Raw genomic sequence first — 25,440 nt, 5'->3', positions numbered from 1 at the left:
AGGCGTGATTATAACGTAGCGCCTGTTTTTGGTGTCCCAAGAGGACATCTTCTTGTCGACACTAAAAAACAGCTCAGGAAAGTGGGCTCGGCTCAGTCTAAAGCACCGCTGAAAACCTCCATCATCCAGGGACAGTTTCTGGAGGAGTTGAACTCACAGAGCTGGGTGCACCTCTGAAAGGATCTAGTGGACTCAGACACGGTGCCAAACAAATCTAACTGTTTTTCAGCCTTCCTAAAGCACATAAATACAGATATTCTCTCAATAAAACCCATGTTAGCCATTTAGAAACAAAGCTAGAGTCACAGGGCAGACCGAAGCCCCGCCCATGAAGCAAATCTGTGTCTGTTGGGAAGTAAATTTGATGCACGAATAAAGCAAGAAAAACCCAAATTGTCTTTCTGCGCGTGAATAGATTCGACCATGCATGCCGCGTCTGGTGTGAATGCAGCATAATACTCACATAACCATGGAAGAACATTACACAATGTTTATTGCAGCATGTTAGTTTAATATACCTGAAAAATGTTTTAGTTTTTTAAAACTATTTATATATTTTAGTTTTTAAACATAAAGCATTCGTAATTTTCATTCTTAAATTACTTGCAAAAAAAAAAAAATGAAATTCTGAAGAAAAAAATGTTTAAATAAAATATAAAATTAATTTCATTTAATAAGTTGGAAGTTTTAACACTCAGAAGATGTTCATAACTCAAGGGGAACGTTCACACAGCATCCCATGAAGATATATTTTTTTAAAAGCTTGGCAGTTCATTTTTGAGCTTTCTTATCAACACCTCTTTTTTTTCTTGTCTGCATTTATTGTTTGCATTGTGTTTGCATGCTGCATGCGCACTTAAAGTGTGAGCTCATAACCATGCTGATGTTGAGTTGGTGCTCAGAGTCGTGTTTGACATACACAAATGCTTGGCTAATAACCCTAGCTGGTTAAGATCAGATGCAGCTGCTGTGTGTGTGTGTGTGTGTGTGTGTGTGTGTGTGTGTGTGTGTGGGTGTGTGCATGCGTGCGTGCGTGTGTGCGTGCGTGCGTGCATGGTGCTAAAAGCCTGCTGAAGAGTTAGGGCCAGTGTGTATATATAATTTTGTGCTGTGCTGTTGCATTTGTTCATCCTATACATATTAGTATTATTTTATTAGTATATACGTATGATATACCAGTTTGCTTATGATTTTTATTTTATTTTTACATAATGATCATCTTATTATTTAATGGCAAATTTGCTTGTGTGTGTGTGTGCGTGTATGTATATATATATATATATATATATATATATATATATATATATATATATATATATATATATTTAAAAAAATATTATATATATATATATATATATATATATATATATATATATTAATAAATTGATGTTTGTGCTGTATTTGTATAATCCATTGTTGCTTTTTTTTTTTTTACTGTGTAGTGCTTTCTGATATACATGATACTGTATGCATATATCAGTATCATTTACTAGCATTGATTATCATGCCATAAAGTGTAAACAACATTCTAGAGTTACACATCTGGTCTGGACTGTTACTATATACGATTCTATAGACAGAGCAGTTGTCAAACTCATTAGTCATATACATGAGAGACATACAGTGGATATTTAGGATAGAGAGAAAGATATTTGAGGTTTATGTACAGTTTTAGTTGACATTTCCATCCGGACTGGCTTTCGCTAAAAATATTTTTGTTGAATTTTCTCCACTTTCATCATATTTAGACGTCATCATTGTGATTTGTTTAGAAGATTATACAAACCTTTTTATCTACTGACTATATGAGCAGTAACTGAGCTCTTGATTATACACGCAACATGTCCAGAGATCAGAGGGAAAACACAGTAGCCATTTCATTGTGATCGCTGGACGCAGTCAATGTGCTGTGTTCTGTAATGTGTGTGTGTATGTCCCGTCACACACACACACGTGTTCAGTGTGTCTTTGTGCTTTTTACTGTTGCATTCTCTCACGTCTGAAGGCTCGGAGAAGTCTCGGAGTTTAAACAACGTGTACAGCGCTCTCCATCTCTCTCCAGTGACCTCGCCCTGTCCCATTCGCCGCAACCGCACACCATTCCTGTCTGTCAGCTGAGGACACGCCCACAAACACAAAGACTCCGCCCACCAAATATGCTGAACTCCCACTAATAGTTTACCAAATGTATTACAAAGACCCCGCCCACCTTATATGCTAAAGACCACACCCACTAATACTTGACCAAAGGTTCTGCAAAGGCTCCTCTCATGATATATGCTTAACTGCTGAAGCCACACCCACTTATACTTGACCAAATGTACTGCTAAGTCTCCCCCCACAATACATGCTGAAGCCACACCCACTAATACTTAAGCAAATGTATTGCAAAGACTCCCATGATATATGCTGATTTGCTGAAGCCACACCCACTAATACTTGACCAAATGTACTGCTGGGTCTCCGCCCACAATACATGCTTAAGCCACACCCACTAATACTTAAGCAAATGTATTGCAGACTCCCACAATATATGCTGATCTGCAGAAGCCACACCCACTAATACTTGACCAAATGTACTGTGAAGTCTCCGCCCACCATTTTTGCTGAACTGCTGAAGCCACACCCACTAATACTTGACCAAATATACTGTGAAGTCTCCGCCCACCCTATATGCTGAACTGCTTAAGCCACACCCACTAATACTTGACCAAATGTACTGTGAAGTCTCCGCCCACCATATATGCTGAACTGCTTAAGCCACACCCACTAATACTTGACCAAATATACTGTGAAGCCTCCGCCCACCATATATGCTGAACTGCTGAAGCCACACCCACTAATACTAGCCCAAAGCAACTGCAAAGGCTCCACCCACCAAACTGCTAAGGTTACGCCTCTGACAACACTATTTGTCCATCTTCTCAAGCCACGCCCACTCACACGATCAAATATACTACAAAGACTCCTCCGTTTCTGGCCAAGGCAGTATGTGATCCTCTCTTTCTGTGAGTGTTATGTAAATAGTGTGCTTACAGAAAGTTTATAAAGAGTATTCGAGAGAATCTCACAAAATCATAATCTATTGCAAAATAGCAAATCTTTCTGTCTTTTGACGATGGCATGAAGCTGAACATGTTTTTGTGAGATTCGCTGAATTAATGCGATTTACCAGCCTGAAAATATTGATTCAGGGAGAGTTCAGCTCGCTTATAAACACGCTTTAAGCTTTTAAGCACAAGCGCAGAATAAGATTTACCTGTAAAAGCTCGCGCTCAGGTGTGTGTATGTGTGTGTGTAAGCTGCGTGCTTGTCTGTGTACAGTTAAAGTCAGAATTATTAGCCCTCCTGAATTTGTTAGCCATTCTTATTATTGTCTTCCCCGGTTACTGTTTAACAGAAAGATTTATTTTATCTTTGCCATGATGATAGCACATAATATATGACTAGATATTCTATAAAAGACTAGTATTTAGCTTAACGTGACATTTAAAGACTTAATTAGGGTAACGTTAGGGTAATTAGGCAAGTCATTGTATAACAGTGGTTTGTTCTGCAGACAATCCTAAACTAATATTGCTTAAGGGAGCTAATATTATTGCTCTTTAAATGGTTTTAAAAATTAAAAACTGCTTTAATTCTAGCTGAAATAAAACAAATAAGACTTTCTCCAGAAGGAAAAATATTATAGGAAATACTGTGAGAAATTCCTGAATCAACCTTGTTAACATCTGCTAAATAAAAGACAGGAGGGCTGGTCATTTTGACTTTGCCCGTACATGCTGCCGTGTCTCAGCCTCCCGCTCCTGTAAGTGTGTATGTGTGTGTGTGTGTGTGTTCCCGTGGGCCTCACACCGCTGCTGTACACACAGATCACTGCTCAGAGGTGGTGTTTGCGCGCTTCAGCCGGGCCGAGGGGAGCGTTCTGTCTTAAATGGGGAAGCAGACAAGACTCAAAGGTAACAGACGCTCTCCCTATGTGTGAACATGAGGATGAGAATGATGAAGAGAGAGAGAGAGAATGACTCTTAGTGTCCTTCAGATCGCTATACAAAAACTCTGTATAAAATCCCAATTAATAAGTCACATCAAAACACATTCCTGTTTGTGCGAAGGTTCATAAGTGCAGGTTTTAATCAAAACATATTAGCTCTGTCTCTGAAATGGTTTATTTATCCAACTGCTAATATTGATATTGATATTTTAGTATCTTCAAGCAGCTGTTGTAGTTTTTAGATTAGTTTATATTAATTTAATTAGTAATAATGCTTTTATATTGTTGCTTTTTATAATATAAGTAAATAGTTTCAGAAAGTTTATAATAATAGTTATAATAATAAAATATAATTATAATTTAATAATAATTCCTCACATTTATATAGCGCTTTTCTGGACACCTTTACACATTTTTAGGGGGAATCTCCTCATCCACTCCCAGTGTGCATGCAGCATCCACCTGGTGCACCAGACCACACACCAGCTGATTGGTGGAGAGGAGACTCAGTGATAAAGTCAATTATGATATGGGGATGGTTAGGAGGCCATGATGGGCAGAGGCAAGTGGGCAAATCTGGCCAGGATGCTGGGGTTAAATCTGGATTTAATGACCACAGAAAGTCAAGACCTCTGTTAATCGTCTCATCCAAAAGACAGCGCTCACTGACGAGTATAGAGTCCCCATCAATATACTGGGTCATTAGGACCCACACAGACCCCTTACTGGCCTTACTAACACCACTTCCGAAAGCAACCTAGCTTTCCCATGTGGTTTCCCATCCAGGTATTGACCAGGCTCAGCCCTGCTCAGCTTCAGTGAGAGTTGCTATGTGAGAGATAATCTAACAAAATCATAATATTTCATTTAAATGAATATATGTATCCAACTTTGAATGTGTTATTTTAGTATCATCCAGCAGCTGTTGCAGTTTTTATAAATAGTTTGAATTTGTTTTTTAATTGTTTTGTCCTAGTTTTTAATGTAATTTATTTATTGTTTATTTATATATTTATTATTTTCTTTAACAATGCTTTGAAAACTTTGGCACAAACATTATGAAAGGTTTTTCTAATACACTTAAGCTGGGCATTTTTTGTTTGTTTGTTTGTTTGTTTGTTATGTTATGTTATTATGTTATTAATTATTTCCGAGCACATTTAAAAAGAACATACTTATAATATTTGCATATTTTCAAAAGAATAAGAGAACATTCTAAAGTGGAACATTCTATTAATGTTCTCCAAAATAGAATGCTTTTAATAACATATTTTGATTTATTTTTTTATTTGAACTTCTGTTGTAGTTTTTATTTATTTTATTTTATTCATTATTTTTTTAAATGTATTTATTTAATTTTATTTATTATTTAATATTTTTAATAATCAAAAAAATTAAATTAAGTCATTTCGGTTTCCCCTCACCTCAAGTAAATTCATTAATTAGATATAATGCATATAATAGTTTTAAATGACAAAGATTTATTTAACATTAAAAACACCATAAATGGTTTGATTTCAAGGTCTTCCATCAGCTGAGGCCACACTCCTTCTACTTACTCAGATCTACTGCATAGACTCCACCCACCATTTTTGAGCAACAGCTTTGGCCACGCCCACCAACTCGCTATCAGAGACTCCTTCCACCCTATTTAGCCAAGCGATGAGACCATGCCCGCTTATAAATAACCAAATGTACTGCAAAGACTCAACCTGCTTCATTTACTTAGGGTTTTAGTCATTATTTTCACAAAACCAAAGAAAAATGAGTACATAAAGTGTAGTTGATCAGATCGTGAGTTTTACCTAAACCAAGTGAGATAACCACTGAATAATTAGGGACTGAATGATTTATTTTAGAGGCGGAGCTAATATTGTTCTCTACAACATGCACTTATGAATTGTGCACAGGAGTGTGTGTTTAGTAAATAAACGGCTGCACTTTAAACTCAACTTTAAATGCATCAGTGAAGCACATATTTTTCTTCATGTTTGCTCCAACATTCATAATCACAATTAATTTTCTGAAATATTTCATCGCTCAAAGCGCTCACATCACCCGAGTCATTTATCTGCATCCTCTGTGTTATAGATGTACTGTACGGGCCTGTTCACATCAGCTCACTTCATGTGTTTCTCTGATCGGATAGCTTTGTGAAGATGTTTCCATTTACATTTGACCACATAAATGTGTCTCCACTAAGATGGATGTCACAATTAAGTCACTGTCAGATCAGAGAAAGCACATGGAGTGACCAGGTGTAAACCGCTCATATGGGATCAACTGGAGATCTGACTATCATCTCTTTGTCATATCTGTGTATTGTATGTGTACTGGTTTAAATGTGGAGAATCTGAGCATCATGTTATCTGTCTACTGTATGTGACTTGTTTGTCTGTTGTGTGTACAGTATGTGATGAAGAGTTGTGAGCATCATGTGTTTGTCGTCTGTTTGTATGTGATGAACTGGTTTGAATGAAGATGTCATGTGGAGATCTGAGCATCATGTGAGTGAATCTGAAAGGGACGGTTGCTAAGCAACTGGTGGAGGGAGATTTGCTGTCACACCCTGAACACTGTCATCACTGCCCTCGCCTGCTCCACATCACTACATCACTCATTTAAATACGCAAGAGCAGATCTACTGTACCCACAGGTGTCTTATCATGTTAAGGTAGATCTCACAAAGATGCGTACAGGTCACTTTACATCCCAAAATATGAACAAATTGTCATTTCTAATATATGTTGTTCTTTTTGGTTACATTATAGTTTAGGTACCAATTCTCACTATTATTATTATTATTATTATTATTATTATTATTATTATTATTATTATTATTATTATTGTTAAAACCTGCCAATTATTATAACAGATTGCCTTTTTTTCAATTTATTTTATTAAATTATTTTATTCTATTTTATTTTATTTTTATTTATTTATTTATTTTATTTTATTCTATTTTAAATAAATTTTTACATTTTTATTTAACTTACTTTTATTTTAATCAATTCTATTATTTTTAATTTTATTTAATTTTATTCTATTTTATTTTATTTTATTTTATTTTATTTTATTTTATTTTATTTTATTTTATTTTTATTTTTTACTAGTTTATTTATATTTATTTAATTTTATTTAATTAAATTTTATCTTATTTTATTTTTTATTGTTTATTTTTTATTATTTTATTCAGTTTTGATTTAAATTTTGTTCCTTTTTTAATTTAATTTAATTTAATTTAATTTAGGTTTATTTTATTTTATTTTATTTTATTTTATTTTTATTTTTTACTAGTTTATTTATATTTATTTAATTTTATTTAATTAAATTTTATCTTATTTTATTTTTTATTGTTTATTTTTTATTATTTTATTCAGTTTTGATTTTAATTTTGTTCCTTTTTTAATTTAATTTAATTTAATTTAATTTAGGTTTATTTTATTTTATTTTATTTTGTACTTATAAAGTACAATCTTATTCTACATTTCTAATCCTACCCAATAGAGCTGTAATCAGGCCTTAATAGTTAAGCCTGACAGAATTTTGCCCAAGCCCGACATTTTGATTGACTACTTTTTAAAGCATAATTGGGTTAATTCATGCAAATTATATTTTTACTATTTATGCCCTCGTCGTAAGCAGTGTTGGGGGTAACACATTACAAGTAATGCAAGTTATGTTGTAGAATAATATTTGAGTTTTTTAAAAAAAAATTTAATTTTCTTTTTTAAAGAATTAGCTTTTAAAAAGTAGCTTTTATAAAGTAAGCCTCAGTGGTAATAAAAAGTAATGCAAAAGTAACTCAAAAGTAACGTAACGCATTGCTTACCATAACAAGTTAATAAGTAACGCATTCCCCCCACACTGGTCATATTTTTTTTATTAATATTTATACATCAACTAAAGCTGATGATAAATAAATGAGATTTACATTAATAATTAGTTTGTTATGATTGCACAATATTAGGTCCTGATACAACAACAACAAATCACAAATCTAAAATAAATCAAAATATTCACAAAATCGCCCTTTAAATTTGAAGAAATTACATTCTTAGCAATGCATATTACTACATTTTTACATATTTATGGTAGGAAATTTACAAAATATCTTCATGAAACATATTGACTGAATATTCAAGTGATTTTCGGCGTAAAATTAAAATGAATATTTTGATTAGATCTTTAAATTTACCCATGATTTGAGATTCCTCCATGATCACATTTCTATATGAGACTGTATTTTTGTCCCGTATTTATATTAATGACACTCTTTGTGAGATTCACCTGTTATAAATGCAATATGTTTGTCTAAAACAAAGTGTGTTTGTTTGAACAATTAAAAACAGTGCAGTTTTTGTGACGCAGTGCTGCTGTTGTTGCGTTTGCAGCCACTGTTTCTCCCCTGGCCGATGTTCAGTTTATATCAGCCAGAGACGGGGAGGGCGGAGCCAGCAGAGACTCTGATGGATTTGACGAACTGGATTGGACGGTCTGGAATAGAATAAGCCTGTGATTGGACGGTTCTCATAGATGGACATCTTCATCCAACGGACTGGTTTTTCCTGTGTGAAAGTCGAAAGAAACAAATGTAAAAATCCTGACGTGGATCTAGTGAAACGTGCTTCAATCCGGCGGGCTCTCCATTTTAAATGTGGCATCTGTATAAAAGGACACACATTCACGCGTGGCTTCCCTCTGTGTCAGGTAGCAAATCCAGCACCCTTTTCCAGGCCTCTGTCAGTGCAATAAGTGTATTACGATGTGTAGAGGCACAAGTGTTGAACTCGAGTATTAGTGTATCGACTTTTCTGAACTACACCATAGAGCGAGAGAGACTATAACATGATCAGATGAATAAATGTGACCTGCTGTCATTTATGCTTTTAGTTGCTCTAGTATCTCTGGTGGAGTCCTTGCTGTCTCTGTGTGTATGTGTGTGTGTGCAGGTTTATGTGGTTTATGAGGACATTAAATTGCATAATGACATAGATATGACCAGTTGTGCTCTGTTATTAAGGTGGTTTATGAGGATGTGCTTTGTGTCCTCAGAATGCATAAGTTTTATGAAAAACTTATTACATAATGGAAATTACATAATGGAAAGTCCTCATAAACCATAAATATGAGTGTGAGCAGGTTTATGTGGTTTATGTGGACATTGAAATTGTATAATGACATTGATATGACCTAGTTGCACTTTGTTATTAAGGTATTTTATTAGGACATGCTTTGTGTCCTTGTAATGCTTAAAAAATCGTACTTGTCTTTGCCATTCAAATTTTTAGGGGTAGGGTAAAACCATATAATAAACAATTTGTACACCATAAATTAATTACACCTATGGAGAGTCCTCATAAACCATATATACAAGTGTATGTGCAGGTTTATGTGGTTTATGAAGACGTTGAAATTGTATAATGGCACTGCTATGTCCTAGTTGTGCTCTGTTAATAAGGTGGCTTACGAGGACATGATTTGTGTCCTTGTAATGCTTAAAATAATACGTGTGTTTCGAGATCTAAATTTGTAGGGATGGGGCAGAGCCATATAATAAGTGATTTTTACACTATAAATTACAGTACGCCTATGAAGAGTTCTCATAAACCATATATCCAAGTGTGTGTGCAGGTTTATGTGATTAAAGAGGGCACTGAAATGGTTATTACATCGGTGTGACCTAGTTTTGCTCTGTTATTAAGGTGGTTTATGAGGACATGCTTTGTGTCCTTGCAATGCTTAAATCATACTTGTCTTTTCGATTTTGTAGGGGTATGGTAAAACCATGTAATGAGCTGTTTTTACACTATAAGTTGCATTACACCTATAGAAAGTTCTCATAAACCATATATGCAGTATGTGTGTATGTGTGTGCAGGTTTATGTGGTTTATGAGGACTTTAATATTGTATAATAACAGTAGTATGACCTAGTTGTGCTCTGTTATTAAGATATTTTATGAGGACATGCTTTGTGTCCTTGTAATGCTTAAAAATGATTAAAAATCATACTTGTCCTTTGACATTTAAATTTGCAGGGGTCGAGTACAGCCATGTAATAAGTGATTTTTCCACTATAAATTACATTGCACCTATAAAGAGTCCTCGTAAACCATATATACAATGTGTGTAGGTTTATGTGGCTTATGAGGACATTGAAATTGTATAATGGCATTGGTATGACCTAGTTGTGCTCTGTTAATAAGGTGTTTTATGAGGACATGATTTGTGTCCTTGTAATCCTTAAAATACTTTTTAAAATCATACTTGTCTTTTGACATACAGATTTGTAGGGGTAGGGTAAAGCCATATAGTAAGTGATTTTTACACTATAAATTACATTACTCGAGTTCTCATAAACCATATATACATTTGGGTGTGTGTGTGTGTGTGTGGAAATTCCTCTTTCTTGGTCGCTGTTTGGTGGTGAAAGTGTCCAGTGCAACAATCAGATGTGATGTGCAATAATGATGTGAAACAAAGCTGCACCGATTCACACTGTGATCTGAGTCTGACAGACGCCGTGGCCCGCTTCAACAAACCTTCTGCTCCTTCAGCCAGACAGAGATTAGACCTGTCACATCAGAGTGTGTGTGTGTGTGGGTGTGTCTGTGTGTGTGCAATATTACAAATGTGATACAACATTAGTATTACTGTGTTTAAAAATGCTATAATTTTAGTTTTCATTGTTACTTCTTATTTAAATGTTTACGTTTTAGTCATTTTTGTTTAGCAGTAGCTCATCAGGAATTATCACTAAAATACAGTAAGCTAATCCTTCAAAAATATTATCAGTAGTCCTCATTCGAAGTTGATCCAAACCTTAAAATTGTTTGTCCTAAAACGATCAAACAACACACTCTTATCTTAGGACAGTTCAGAAAATGTGACTTATTGTATACACTCTCTGATAAAAGTCTTCTTGTGGATCCCTGTTGTAAGAGCAACAAAAATAACTTCTAGTTGATCATTTGGAAAAGTTTTCAGAAGGTAGATTAAATCATCTGTTGAACTGCATCCCAATTCAGTATGAGGGTGTGCGAGAGATCTGCACATTGGATGGCAAAATTAACAGCCTGAGGGATCAAGACACTTGTGCTGCCCATCACATTACAAGCCACAGGAGAGGGCAAACTCTTCAGCAGGATAGCGCTTCTTCTCATACTTCAGCCTCCAGATCAAAGCTCCAGAAAGCAAAGAAGGTCATGGTGCTCCAGGATTGGCCAGCCCAGTCACTAGACATTAACATTATTGAGCATGTGTGGGGTAAGATGAGGCATTGAAGATGAATCCAAAGGATCTTGATGAACTCTGGGAATCCTGCAGGAACACGTTCTTTGCCATTCCAGATGACTTTATTAATCAGTGATTTGAGTCATGTCAGAGATGTATGGATGCAGTCCTCCAAGCTCATGATGGAGTCAGACACAATATTCATTCTGTCTCCACTGCAGCAGGACTTTATATTCTATACTGGACATTATTTCTGTTCAGTGATGAGACTTTTGTCTAAGCAAAGTCAGACCTTACTGTCCTAATTAAATCATTCAAAATCAAGGCATGATCATATTTTATTTAGGTAAAATAAGCGTAATCTAGAGGCCTTTGCCTTTCATATAAGCCACTTCTGATACCAAATGATCAACTAGAAGTCCTGTTATTATTTGTTGTTTCTAAAATTTGCATAGGCGACAAGACTTTTATTAGGTAATGTGTGTGTGTGTGTGTATATATATATATGGGTCACAAAAATAGTCATAATTTTATAAATAGAAAATATGACTTTAATTTTAATATAACTAAAAATGGATTGGTTAACATTAAAATAACAGAAATTATCATCTAATAATAAAAAAAACCTTAACAAATCTACAGTAGTCCACGATTATAGTGGATATCTTCACTGTAAAAGTACAGTGAACTCAAAATTGACTGAAAGTTAATTCTACTCATTTGAAAAGAGTTTTGAACTCAGTGTTGGGGGTAATGAGTTAATTAAATACCTCATTACTTAAATGGAGTAAGTTCACAGTACTCATATAGATTAGTTTTATTTAACTCAAATGGTTTGTAGCAATTGGTTTCCTCACAGTTTGAGTAGTCTTAACTTATCGGGTTTTACAGTACTCAGTTGGCTTACTTGGTTTTACTGTGTTAAAATTGCTTCATTTACTCGTTTGAAAAGAGTTTTGAACTCAGTGTTGAGTTAATTAAATACCTCATTACTTCAACTTAAATGAATTAAGTTCACAGCTCTCATTAGGATCAGTTTTTGAACTTAAATGGTTTGTTGCAATCGGTTTCCTTAAATGGTTTGAGTTACCTTAACTTTGTGGGTTTTACAGTGTAAGTTTTCCTCAAACTATTCAACTTTTTGGGTCATATAATTAAGCATCGTTTTGCATTGCATAAAGAAAGTATGACTTTTATTTTAATATAATTAAAACTATATATTTATTTCTTTTAATTCTGGGTTTAAAGTGACCCAGTTATGGTTGTGATGGACGTGTCATAGGAGTTGTGTTGAAATGTGTGTGTGAGAGAGACAGTGTGTGTGTGTGTTTTCCCAGCACCCACAGAACTTAAGTATGTTGATGTTAATATTTTCTGCTGCTTTCAGAAGTCAGGGCACCGTTTCCAATATAAATGAGAAAATGTAAAGCTATCTATTTTTGGACTTAGATCTTGTATTTTCTGTGTGTCTGTGTGTGTGTGTGCTGTCTGTGTGTGTGTGTTTGCGTGTGTGTGTGTCACTGTGCAGACTGTGGATGTGCTGAAGCTGTACTGTGGAGTCATTTCTCTGTCGGCCTCTTCTAGTGCATGCGAAGAGCCTAACTGTAAAGACTGAGTCTGAAGATCATGTGTAGTTCAATGCCATGTGAGACGGTCGGATAAACATATTCACCTTGTACAAAACCAAAGCGCTTTCTTTTCTTTCTGTGCAAACACACACACACACACACACACACAAACAACATTGCCTGAGGATCAATGAATAAACATTTAGCAGACACTTTTATCCAAAGCAGATGAAAAGGAAAATGCTAAATGCAAAGAGAAATTGGAAGTATGTGATTCCTTTTGAATCATGTTTAATAATAAACATCTAAAAGTTGACTTTAACCAATTTCAAAATACACTTGTGGTGAATTATCTCAAAGCAAACCGTGTTTGCTGTGGCTTTAAAATGTTCAGTGGCAAAACTAAACAAGATTGTGTCTCAAATATTCAGTTGAAGTCAGAATTATTAGCCCTTCTGTTTAATTTTTCCTCAATTTCTGTTTTTTCAACACATTTCTAATCATAATAGTTTTAATAACTCATCTCTAATAACTGATTTATTTTATCTTTGCCATGATGACAGCACATAATATTTGTTTAGATATTCTTCAAGATACTGATATTCAGCTAAAGTGACATTTAAAGGCTTAACTAGGGTAATTAGGGCAGGAGTTCCCCAAACGTTTCAGCCCATGACCCCCAAAATAACAGTGCCTTGCAATAACTTGACCCTCAATATTCTCTGAGGTGGTAATAAATATATAAATCTTGCACACAACGGCTCACACACACCAAGAGGCCCAAGTCTATTCATCGTTTAATTTTGGAGAACACCCCTAGGAGAACATCCTCCATCTTCAGTTGTGGTCTGTATTTATTTCTAATGTATGTGAGTGCCGTAAAGGTGTCAAAGTTTAACCTGGTGCCTTAAAATCAATGAGCTGCATCTGACGCTGTTGCTGTGTCTTTAATATAACATGATCACATCAGGAGTCGCAGCAAAGTGAAAGTCTGATGGCTTTTTAATTGAATGTTGTTTTTTGTTTATTATTAACATGTTAACAGTGTTACTGCACTCTAGGAAATGCTGGGTTATTTAAACGCACATTGGGTAAAATATGGACTAACCCATAGGGTTAAATTCGGTCCTCTTAATTTAATTTAAAAATTGTACTTTGCAGTTGGTTTAGTCTGTATTACACCCATATGGATTGAATTAATAACCCAACATTTTCTAGAGTGTATTAACTACTATTTTGTTCTTCAGTAGGTTATGGATAAAATATGATCATTCTAATAGTTTAACAAAAATTAATTAGGTTTAATTACCCCCCCCCCCCCCCTCTCTCTCTCTCTCTCTTACTGTCCTGCAACCTCCCGGGGGGTCCCGACCCCCACTGTGGGAACCACTGGCAAGTCAATGTATAACAGTGGTTTGTTCTGTAGATCAGTGGTTTCTGAAGTGGGTGTCGCAGGACAATGACAGGGGTCGCTTGGTGTTTCCATAAATTAATCTTATTAAACTATCAGAATTATTGTATTTGTTAATAAACCACAGAAGATAAAAATATTAGTTATTAGTTACATAAAAAAAAACAATAAAATGCAAATAAAAAGCTATCAGCTTTTCAATTTTTTTTTTTCCATTGGATTGCGATTGTTTACATTAGATCAGGGGTCGGCAACCCAAAATGTTGAAAGAGCCATATTGGACCAAAAATAACAAAAAACAAATATGTCTGGAGCCACAAAAAATGTAAAGCCTTATATAAGCCTTATAATGAAGGAAACACATGCTGTATGTATCTATAGTAGCTATATTAGCCTACTATCAAAATGACTAAATTGGCTACAAATACATAATGAGCCTTCATGATTAAATAGCCACTGAAATCAGGTGGTTGGTGTTTATTTTGTTGTCATTTAAACACTTCAGCACAGCCTCTGGTCTTTTAGTGTTATTAATTTGATCATTTCTTCTTGCGGCCCATCAGAGTTCACAAACCTGCATAAAAGCGCGTTGAATATCGGTCACATCACAGGCAATTGAGTATGCTGGGACTGAATTAATGTCCTTGGTTTGCTGATCGGTGATGTTACCTACCATTTTAATAGCCCTTTCCTTCACTGTCTTGGTGGAGAAAGGTATATCTTTATTTTTTTTGTATTATCTTGGTTTTGTTTTTTAAAGTTTGCAAATAGGTGTTCTAATATGTCATACCATCTTTGAACGGTTTTCCATGCTTTACAATCTCCTGGTTTGTTTACAACAGCCACCTGCCCGGCATCCCACCCTGCTGATAGAAACGTGTGTCGCAGGCTATGACGCAAATCTTCGTTGACAGAAATGTTGAAATTAAATATTAATTCTACACACTTTGACAGCATTTGAAAACGTTAAAAATGTTTGTCCTCCTACAGAAATCATATTAAAACAAAAAAATATATTAACCTCCCCCATCTTTTTGCATTTTCAAACATTTTTGAAAAAGCTCCAGGGAGCCACAAGAGCAGCGTTAAAGAGCCGCATGCGGCTCTAGAGCCGCGGGTTACTGACCCCTGCATTAGATGAACCACACAGCACTAGCATCAGCTGCAGCAGATTAATTTCATGGCGCCAGGTTAAACTTTCGGTAACACTTTATTTTGATGGTCCATTTGAGTATTAGTAGACTGTCTGCTTAATATCTGTTCATACTGCTGCTAAACAGACATTTCACTGACTAAAAGAAACTTTGCAAGTACATGTCAACTTACACTAACTCTAACCTAACACTCTACTTATAACCTAATGAGAATTAGTTGGCATGAAGATGCAATGTAACTTATATTCAACAAACGGACCATCAAAGTAAAGTGTGCGAAAACTTTCGGAGACCGTCATGGCAATCAAATACATTAAAAATAAATACAGACCACAACTGAAGACGGAGCTTGAACTCTGAGTGGCGAGCTCCACAATTAAACCAAGAATAGACTCATTAGGGGAGGTTAATATTAAAAAATTATCCCCCGGTTTCACAAACAAGGTTTAAGGCTAGTCAAGATTAAATTGCATGTTTGAGCTGTCTTGATGTCTTGAAATACGTCAGTGTCATTTTTTTGTCTCCAGTTGCAAACCAGTAATATATTTTTTAAAGGCCATTTTTATTAATGTGGCTGAAATAGCCTAACTTCACTGAAACTTAGTCCTGGCTTAATCTAAGCCTTGTTTGTGAAACTGGGCTAATATGTGTTATATTATGTGACCCCCGAGGGGTCGCGGGGCAATGAAGGGGGGTCGCCTGGTGATTTCTAAAAATCTATTAATTTTTATTAACCATAAGAATTAACATATTTTATCCATAACTATACTGAAAATAAAAATAGTCGTTTATAGTTACTATATACTATATAGTTACTATAGTAGCTTATAGTTACTAGTTTTATTGGATTGCGACCCCTGGGGTAATTACATTATATTAAAGGCAGCAATAGCGTCAGATGCATTTTGATTTTATAACATCAGGTTATACTTTCTGGGACATTTAAAGCACTGACACAAATTTAATTGGTGTGTCTGCGTCATTGCATGCAAGGTTTCTGTATTTATAACCACCTCAGAGGATATTGGGGGTCGCGAGTCACTGGCATTGTTATTTTGGGGGTGGCGGGCTGAAAAGTTTGGGAACCCCTGCTGTAGACAACTGAATTGCTTAAGGGGGCTAATAATTTTTTACCTTAAAAAAAGCTTTTATTATAGCAGGAATAAAACAAATAAGACTTTCTCCAGAAGAAAAAATATTAAAGGAAATACTGTGGCAAATTTCTGAATCTGTTCAACATCATTTTGGAAATATTGGAAAAAGAAAAAACTTTGACTGTACATACACACAACAGTGTGTTACTGAATGAAGACATTTCCTCTCAACTGGGATTTTTTACCTCCCAGAATCATCAGCGAACAACTCTGAGTGAGATTTCCACCTGCAGCACGAGGTGAGCTTCAGAAACGGAGATGACCCAGATTTGTTGTCTTTGTGGATTGTTGAATCTGCTGTCCGGCATCAGCTCCAGGTTGTGATGTGGGTCTCTATATGTAGGTCTTCTTCTGTCCCGTCACTGCTGCCATGCTGGAGGAAAAAAAAAAAAAACAACACAGCAGGCGGCGAGTTTGTGTTTTTAGGCCGCAAAACCTCCCATGAGCAGCTGTATCCATAACAACAAACCCGCTTCTCTGAAGACTGAAGGCAAGAGCATCAATATTGCATCACAGTCTCTCTGTATGAACCACCGTGTGATGTGGAGCCACACACACACATACACTTGTTCAGATATCTTTATGGGGACTATTCATGGACATACTGATGTTTTTCTACTTCACATGCTGTATATTCTCTCTCCTTATCCCTAAAGCCAACCCTGACAGGAAACTATCTGCAGTTTTAAATGTTCAAAATACTTCATTCTGTGTGATTTATGAGTCGTTTACCTCTTGGAGACCAAAAATTGTTGCTACAAGGTCAACATTTATTGGTATTGTCATACAGTACTTGTTAGGTATCTCTCCAAAATCACCCAGCTACAGTGAGCGTAGTGCTGTGTGTGTGTGTGTGTGTGTGTGTGTGTGGGCGGTTGTACTATTGCGGTCTGATTGCTCACAAATGGAAATCAGATATGCATGACTCAAATGATACTGTGAATTGTTCAGCAGTGTGTCAATGGATGTCAAACTGATGCGGTGATTCAGAAATACACGCGCCGTACCTGCTTCCCCTACAGGTCACACACTCCTTAAACTTAATTTAACTGTGGCTGTCAAATGTTATTGCTTTTAATGCATTATTTAAAATGATGTAATTTAAATAGAAATGCACGTGCCGTATGTTAAAGTCTGTGTGAAACGAGAATGGCTGTAGACTTTTATTTCAGTGTGTCTTTCTAACCTTAACTAAATATTAAGTAATGGGCGGGGCTTTCTTTTTTGTGCTCCTCCTCTCCTAAAAACTGTTGTAGGGGCGTGGCTAAGCATATTTCGCTCAATCCGTAAAACTGACATCATCAGAGAAGGACTGCCATTGGCTAAACAAAATGACTTGGCTACTTATTTAAAATGAGCGTCATCAACATAATTCTTGAGTTTTGTTAGGGGGACAACTTAATTGTTTTATGTTCAATACACTTGCATTTATAAAAAGCAATTAAGTTAATTCAATCCATTTGTGTTTGGACGACATGAAGGATTTAAAAAACTGAAGTCATTGCGTTTGGGAACAGAGATAAGGTTCTCAAGGTGAATGCGTACCTTAGCTCTAAAGGTCAAACAACAAAAAATAAGGTCAAGAATCTTGATGTGATTCTGGAGTCAGATCTGAGTTTCAGTAGCCATGTCGAAGCAGTAAGTTAGGGGTGTACAAACTTGGTCCTGGAGGGCTGGTGTCCTGCACAGATTAACTCCAACTTCATTTAACACACCTGCCTGGAAGTTTCTAGTACACCTAGAAGGAGCTTGATTAGCTGGTTTAATTGGAGTTGGAACAACTCGGCCCTCCAGAACCAAGTTTGGACACCCTTGCAGTAAGTAAATCACCATACTATCATCTCAAAAACATTGCAAGAATCAGATGCTTTGTTTCGAGTGAGGACTTAAAGAAGCTTGTTGATGCTTTTATCAGCAGCAGGATGGATTACTGTAATGGCCTTCTCACTGCTCTTCCCAAAAAGACAGTCAGACAGTTGCAGCTCATCCAGAACGCTGCGGCCAGGATTCTGACCAGAACCAGGAAATCAGAGCACATCACACCTGTCCTCAGGTCTTTACACTGGCTCCCAGTTACATAAGGAATAGATTATTAGTCTATTAAGTATTATTATTATTATATATATATATAGGTATTATTATAGCCTAGGAGCTCAATACGTTACAGATATGCTCACTGAATACAAACCTAACAGATCACCCAGATCTGTAGGATCAAGTCAGTTAGAAATTCCTAATGCTGTGTTCACACTAGATGCGTCAAGCGCAAGTGATTTACATGTGATTTACAATGCAAATGCGCGAATAAACATCCTGTGGCGCGATACGCGCGAATGGCGCAGTACGAATTGTGCGAATGGCTCAGTCAGAAGCACCGCTGAAAGCTTCCATCATCCAGGTTAAGTTTTTGGAGGACTTTAGGAGATCATGGAGCTGGATACACCTCTGAAAGGATCTAGTGGACTCAGACACGGCCCCTAACTTATCAACGCTGATTTTCAGCCTTCATAAAGCACATAAGCACTGTTATTTTTGTAATAAAATCTAATGTTAGCCATTTAGCAACAAAGCTAGAGTCACCGGGCAGACAGAAAGACAGAACGCGAATACGCGTCTGTACTTAAGCGAATTTGACGAGTGAATGAAGCGGATTTGACGCGCTAATAAAGCAAGTAAACTCAGATGTTCACACGGCTATTTACACGCGGTTCCACGTCTGGTGTGAACACAGCATAAGAGTTCGGTCACTCACAGCGTCTCCCTGCTGCTGGTATCAGCTACCAGAAATGATCCGATATGCTCCAATATTAGGCACATACACACATGTTATCTGTTGTTGATCATGTTTAATGCTTTTAACCTTTTCTTGTTTCTTTTATTCTTGCTTATGTAGATCACTTTGAATTACCATTGTGTATGAAACATGCTATATAATTCAACTTGTCATGCCTCACTGTGAGCAGAAGCAGATGACAGATTTTGATTAAAAACCACCAAAACAAACTCTTTTCCTCAGTGGATTAACTTGCGCTGATTATTTCTTTACCTTAAGACTTATAATTTACGCTAGCAAAATAAACCAACTTCCTGATGTAAAATACATATGAGTCCATTAATGCAGCAGGTTATTCTGCAGGAGTTAACTGTTTAAGCGTAAACAGTGTCGGATTGTTCAGACATAAAGCCCAGACGCTGTCAGAACTCATAAACTCTCACCCACGGCCACATTTGGATCTGTGTGCTGTACCCAAAACCTGAATCTGTTGCTATGAGACGAGCTGCTTCATTAGAGGAAGAAGTGTAGTGTTGAAGACAGAGACGTGTGTGTGTGTGTGTGTGTGTGTGAGAGAGAGAGTGTTTGTTTATGCATGCATATGTGTTTGTGCATGTGAATGTGTGTGCATGCATATGTGTGTGTTTGTGCATGCTTGAACATTGGTGTATGCATTCTTGTGTATGCTTACATGTTAATGTCTGTTTGTTTGTGTGTGTGTGTATGCTTGCAATTGTGCGTGCAGGCATATAAGTGTGTGTTTGCTTGTACATGCATTTGTGTATGCATTCTTGTGTATACACACACACATGTTTGTGTGTGTGTGTGTATGTTTGCAATTGTGTATATAGGCATGTGTGTGTGTGTGTGTGTGTGTGTGTGTGTGTGTGAGAGAGAGTGTTTGTTTATGCATGCATATGTGTTTGTGCATGTGAATGTGCATGCATGTGTGTGTGTTTGTGCACACTTGAACATCAGTGTACGCATTTTTGTGTATGCTTACATGTTTATGGCTGCGTGTTTGTGTGTGTGTGTGTATGCTTGCAATTGTGCGTGCAGGCATATAAGTGTGTGTTTGTTTGTACATGCATTTGTGTATGCATTCTTGTGTATACACACACACACACATGTTTGTGTGTGTGTGTGTGTGTGTATGTTTGCAATTGTGTATGTAGGCATGTGTGTGTGTGTGTGTGTGTGTGTGTGTGTGTGTGTGTGTGTGTGTTTGTGCACACTTGAACATTGGTGTATGCATTCTTGTGTATGCTTACATGTTAATATCTGAATTTGTGTGTGTGTGTGTGTGTGTGTGTGTGTGTGTGTGTGTGTGTGTGTATGCTTGTCATTGTGTGTGCAAGAATATAAGTGTGTGTGTGCATGCTTGTACCTGCATTCGTGTATGCACACATATTAATGTCCGTGTTTTTGTTTGTGTATGCTTGCAATTGTGTGTGCATGCAGTGCACGTGAGTGTGTGCATGTATGATTGTGTGTTTGTATGCGTGCATGTGTGTATGCATGCATTTGTGCATGTGCAGGCATATGTGTGTGCATTCTTGTGTATACATTTTGATGTCTGTGTGTGTTTTTGTGTGCATGTATGTATGATTGCATGTGTGTGTGCGTGTGTGTATTCATGTGTGTGCATGTGTTTTTATGTGTGTGTGTGCATGTTTTTGTGTACACTACAGCATGTGTGTTTGTGTAAATCCAAATCAGCACCGTAGACATGTTGCTAGGAAGCAGTTATCTCTTAAGAGCAATCACTATCGGTTCAGTAGCTAATACAGCAGTTCTCGAGATCTACCTGTGCTCGAACTCCCCTTTCGCCTTGCGAACGAGAGGGAGCCCCGGGCTTGTGGATCTTATTAGCTCAGAGATCTCTCCCAGGACAGCATGCCAAACAAGCTTTATAATCAATCATCAGCTAAGGCTGAACTCTTGAAAAGCAGAGCGAACATCTGTATATCCCTCAGATCGACTAAATCTATTCTGAAGCATTGGCTGTTTCTCCATATTTGATGATGCTTTGGGAGAGAATGTAGTTCAAGGTCTTCTGTAAATCAGTCTGTAATCGAGCAGAAATGAGTAATGTGTTTAATTAAAAGTTAAAGTGCCGGTAGAAATATTGCAGGTCAGTATGAGTGCAAACACATCTTTCCTTCATTGCTCTTGTTTTTATGCAGATTTTGACGCGCTCTTCGATGTGAAACTGGCATTACAGTGTTTGTTTTGTATTTTTGAGATCTAAAAGAAATGCATTGATGAATATATTTACATTTGACTCCAGCAAGCGTCTGGTTTGTGGCCGTGAACACATGGTTGTGTGTGGTCAGATGGTGGACTGACAGACTGATGATCTGACAGAGCGTAAACACTGATCTGAGTTCAGCAGACGTGTGTGTCTCACTGAGAAACTCACGACACGAGAAGAAGAGAGAAACGCAGATCTGTGAAATGAGACTGATTCAAAACCTGGTGTCTCTTCATAGCAGACAGTAACATCAATAGACATCCCAGATATCAGGAAGAATTCTCAGGATGCTTTGTTAAAAATCAGATTCCTTATAGAGAAAATGAGTTTTGAACCCAGCTCTTGGTTGATTTAACCCAACTCAAGGTTATCTGGTGTTTACTGATGTTCTCAAAATGTTTGCTCTTATTTAAGCTACGTGTTTCCCAGAGATGGGTCGCAGCTGGATCGGCATCCACTGCGTAAAATATATGCTGGATAAGTTGGCGGTTCATTCCATTGTGGTGACCCCTTATTAATAAAGGGACTAAGCCGAAGGATATGAATGGATGAATGAATGTAGTACCTAGGAGATTATAAAGGCAGATTCAGTTCTTAGAACATTTAGTTTTGAAAGTTTTTTTATTTAAATGTTGCTAGTTTATTGAAATGTTCAAAATTGCAATACTTTAAAATGGAATGTTCTAACGTGGAATGTTCAAAAATGGAATGTTCTGAAATGAAATGTTCTCATGTTCTAAAATGGAATGTTCTGTAATGGAATGCTCAGAAATGGAATTGTCTTATTTTCTAAAATGGAATGTTCTAAAGTGGATTGTTCTATAGTGGAATATTCTGAAATTGAATCTTCTTATTTTTTTTAAGAATGCTCTAAAATGGAATTTTTGAAATGGAATGTTCTCATTTTTTTAAATGGAATGTTCTATGGTGGAATATTCTAAAATGAAATGTTCTGAAATGGAATATTCTAAAGTGTAATGTTCTGAAATGTAATATTTGAAAATGGAATGTTCTGAAATGAAATGTTCTAAAATGGAATATTCTAAAGTGGAATGTTCTAAAGTGGAATTTTCTGAAATGGAGTGTTCTGAAATGTAATATTTGAAAGTGGAATGTTCTAAATTTTAATATTTTAAAATGGAATGTTCTGAAATAGTACATGCTGAAATGGAATGTTCTTATTTTCTAAAATGGAATGTTCTGTAATGGAATGTTCTAAAATGCTGAAATAGAAAGTTCTGTATGGAATGTTCTAAAATGGAATGTTCCATTAACATTCACATAACTAAGAATGGTCATATTCTCAGTGTGTGTATGTGTGTTCTGCGATCACTGTGTGCCAGGAAGAGCTCTGGTTCTCCTGAAATGGGTTTGATGTTGATGCTGGACTCAGGTTTCTTAGCTCTGACCGCTGGAGCCGGAGAATGACCTCCACACTCTCCTCTCCTCTGGACCGTTTGGGAATCTCAGATTAAAATTCAATGCTCATCCATCAAAGATGTTTCTATCTTTACCTCAAACTGCCCAAGAGAGCTCGCTTCACCGATCTAACACAAGACCTTTCTGTTTGCAATTAATTGTGTTTGTGTGCATCTTTCTGTGCACATTTAACATCTGTCACTCGGAAAACTGCTGGAGTTTTAACTGACAAGACATGCAGATTTTGCTATTTTCTGCAGAAGTAACTGAGACGCACGCGGTACAGGCTCCGCCCTCTTCTGAGCAAGCTCATTTGCATTTAAAGAGGCATACAAATACTGTGTTTTTGCTATCACCAACTATGTTTTGATCAGAAAAATGACTCAGTTGTCTCCTGTATTTAATATGAGTGTGCAAATGTGTCCAGATCATGATGCACTGGCACATTAAAGCAGTTCCTTGATTAATAATGAACGAAGCTTTAATAGCGGACAGTGGTTGTTAAGTAATAATAAGACGTCCACACTAATCCTCTCAGCTGGAGACTGGTGTGTTTCGCTCATAGACACCTCTCGGTTGCACACAGTCATGCTGTGACACATTCATATAAAATCACCTCAACATCCTCTTGATGCTCTTTTAAATGCCACAGATCTCTAAATATGATCAGTCTAATGTGATAAACATTCAAATGTGATACTACAGTATATACCAATACTAAAATATTAAAGACAGCTATACAATGTCAAGTTCAAAATCATTTTTAGAAAAGATTATATTAATATTTACTTATGTCTATGAATTCTAGACAAAATTGAAGACAAAAATATTAGCTCTTTTAATTTAATAATTATTCATATTTATAATATATTCATATTTCCCAAGAACTTTTATTTTTTTTTGTTTTACTTTTTCAGAGTATTTACTAACATTTTTTTCTTATGTCTTTCTTATATCTTATTTCTTTTAGCTGGCTAGAATTTATGCATTTAATTAATTGATTATTTTTTATTCAATTATTTATTCATTTATTAATTCATTGATGTATTCGTTTATTCATTCATTCATTCATTTATTAATGAATTAATTTATCCTTTCATTTATTCATTCATTTATTTATTCTTTTATTTACCCATTTATCTATTTATTTATTTATTATTTTAATTATTCATTTATATATTCATTTCTTTATCCATTTATTCATTTATTTATTGATTTAATGTTTTATTTAGTCATTTATATATGCAATTATATATTTATTTATTTATTTATTTATTCATTCATTTTTTATTTATTAATTTATTCATCCATTAATTCATTTATTAAATAATTTATTTATTTATTCATTTATTTACTCACTTGTTTATTTATTTATTATTTTAATTGCTCATATATATATATATATATATATATATATATATATATATATATATATATATATATATAATTTATATATTCAATTATTTATTCATTTATTTATTTATTATTTTATTTGTTAATTTATATATTCAATTATTTATTTATTTATTATTTTATTTATTCGTTTATTTATTTATTCATTTATTCATTCATTTATTTATTTATTACTATTACACTTTTTAAACTGCTATAGCCAATATAATAATCACTCTAAAGGTTTTTTTGATTGGCTACTGAACAAATCACTGTTTATCCAAAGACTTAATAACTTAATTAACCCAGTTAAGCCTTTAAATTGCACTACATACTAATATCTTGCAAAATATCATTGTCCATCATCATGTCAAAAACGAAATTAGTTATTAAGAGATTAGTTACTGAAACTCTTATAGTGTTGAAAAGATCTATCTGTTGAACACAAACATCAAAAATTCACAGAAGGACAAAGATTTCCTCCTCGACTGTACTTAGCATCAGTGTGCAGTGTGTGATGGAGTTGAATGTGTGGTGAGCTGTCAGTCGAGGTGTTTGAGCGTCTGCAGTGACAGTGAGGTGCTGAGCTTTGATGTGCTGCTTTAAAATAATCCGCTTTTCACATGAGTCAGACACAGATACACTCAAACACACAACACTATCCATCCTCACACACACAAAACCGAACCAATGACAAGTCGAACTAGCACACACTTTCTGCTTTTGCGTGGACTTTTAAAATAGACATTTGGATCATATTTAATAAGAAATGTATGTTATAAACATCATATTTTACATTATTTCTATTACAAATAAGGCCATTTACTGTATGAGTACAAAACATTTGCCAAATGACACTGTGATGGCAATTAGTATTACACTGTTGACCTTTCATATGCATGAGGGAGAGTAACGGTTCAAGAGATCCATGCACTTCTAATTGATGATAAATGATCAGCAGTGACAGGAGAAAGAGTGAATGGACGTGTCTGGAGACTCGTCTGCATGTTCTTCACCATTAATTAAGCTGAAACATCTGATTTAAAAGGTCAACTATTGTGACCTGCTGACCTACAGACATGTTTCA

General features: G+C 35.6%; 1 protein-coding gene across 5 annotated transcripts in view; it reads left to right on the top strand.

Annotated features, from left to right (window-relative positions):
• kcnc2 (potassium voltage-gated channel, Shaw-related subfamily, member 2) overlaps window positions 1–25,440 on the top strand; it is a 142,088-nt gene that overhangs the window by 40,021 nt on the left and 76,627 nt on the right. For 2 of the 5 annotated variants that reach the window (NM_001442297.1, NM_001442299.1), the window contains 1 exon segment: window positions 8,389–12,907. In NM_001442297.1, coding sequence (NP_001429226.1) covers window positions 8,389–8,513 — 125 coding nt within the window. In that variant the 3' untranslated portion in view covers window positions 8,514–12,907. 5 annotated transcript variants of the gene reach the window in all.

Source organism: Danio rerio, chromosome 4 (assembly GCF_052040795.2).
Source record: "Danio rerio strain M-AB ecotype USA chromosome 4, GRCz13ab, whole genome shotgun sequence".
Classification (NCBI taxonomy): Eukaryota; Metazoa; Chordata; class Actinopteri; order Cypriniformes; family Danionidae; genus Danio; species Danio rerio.
This window is presented reverse-complemented; position numbering and strand designations above follow the sequence as displayed.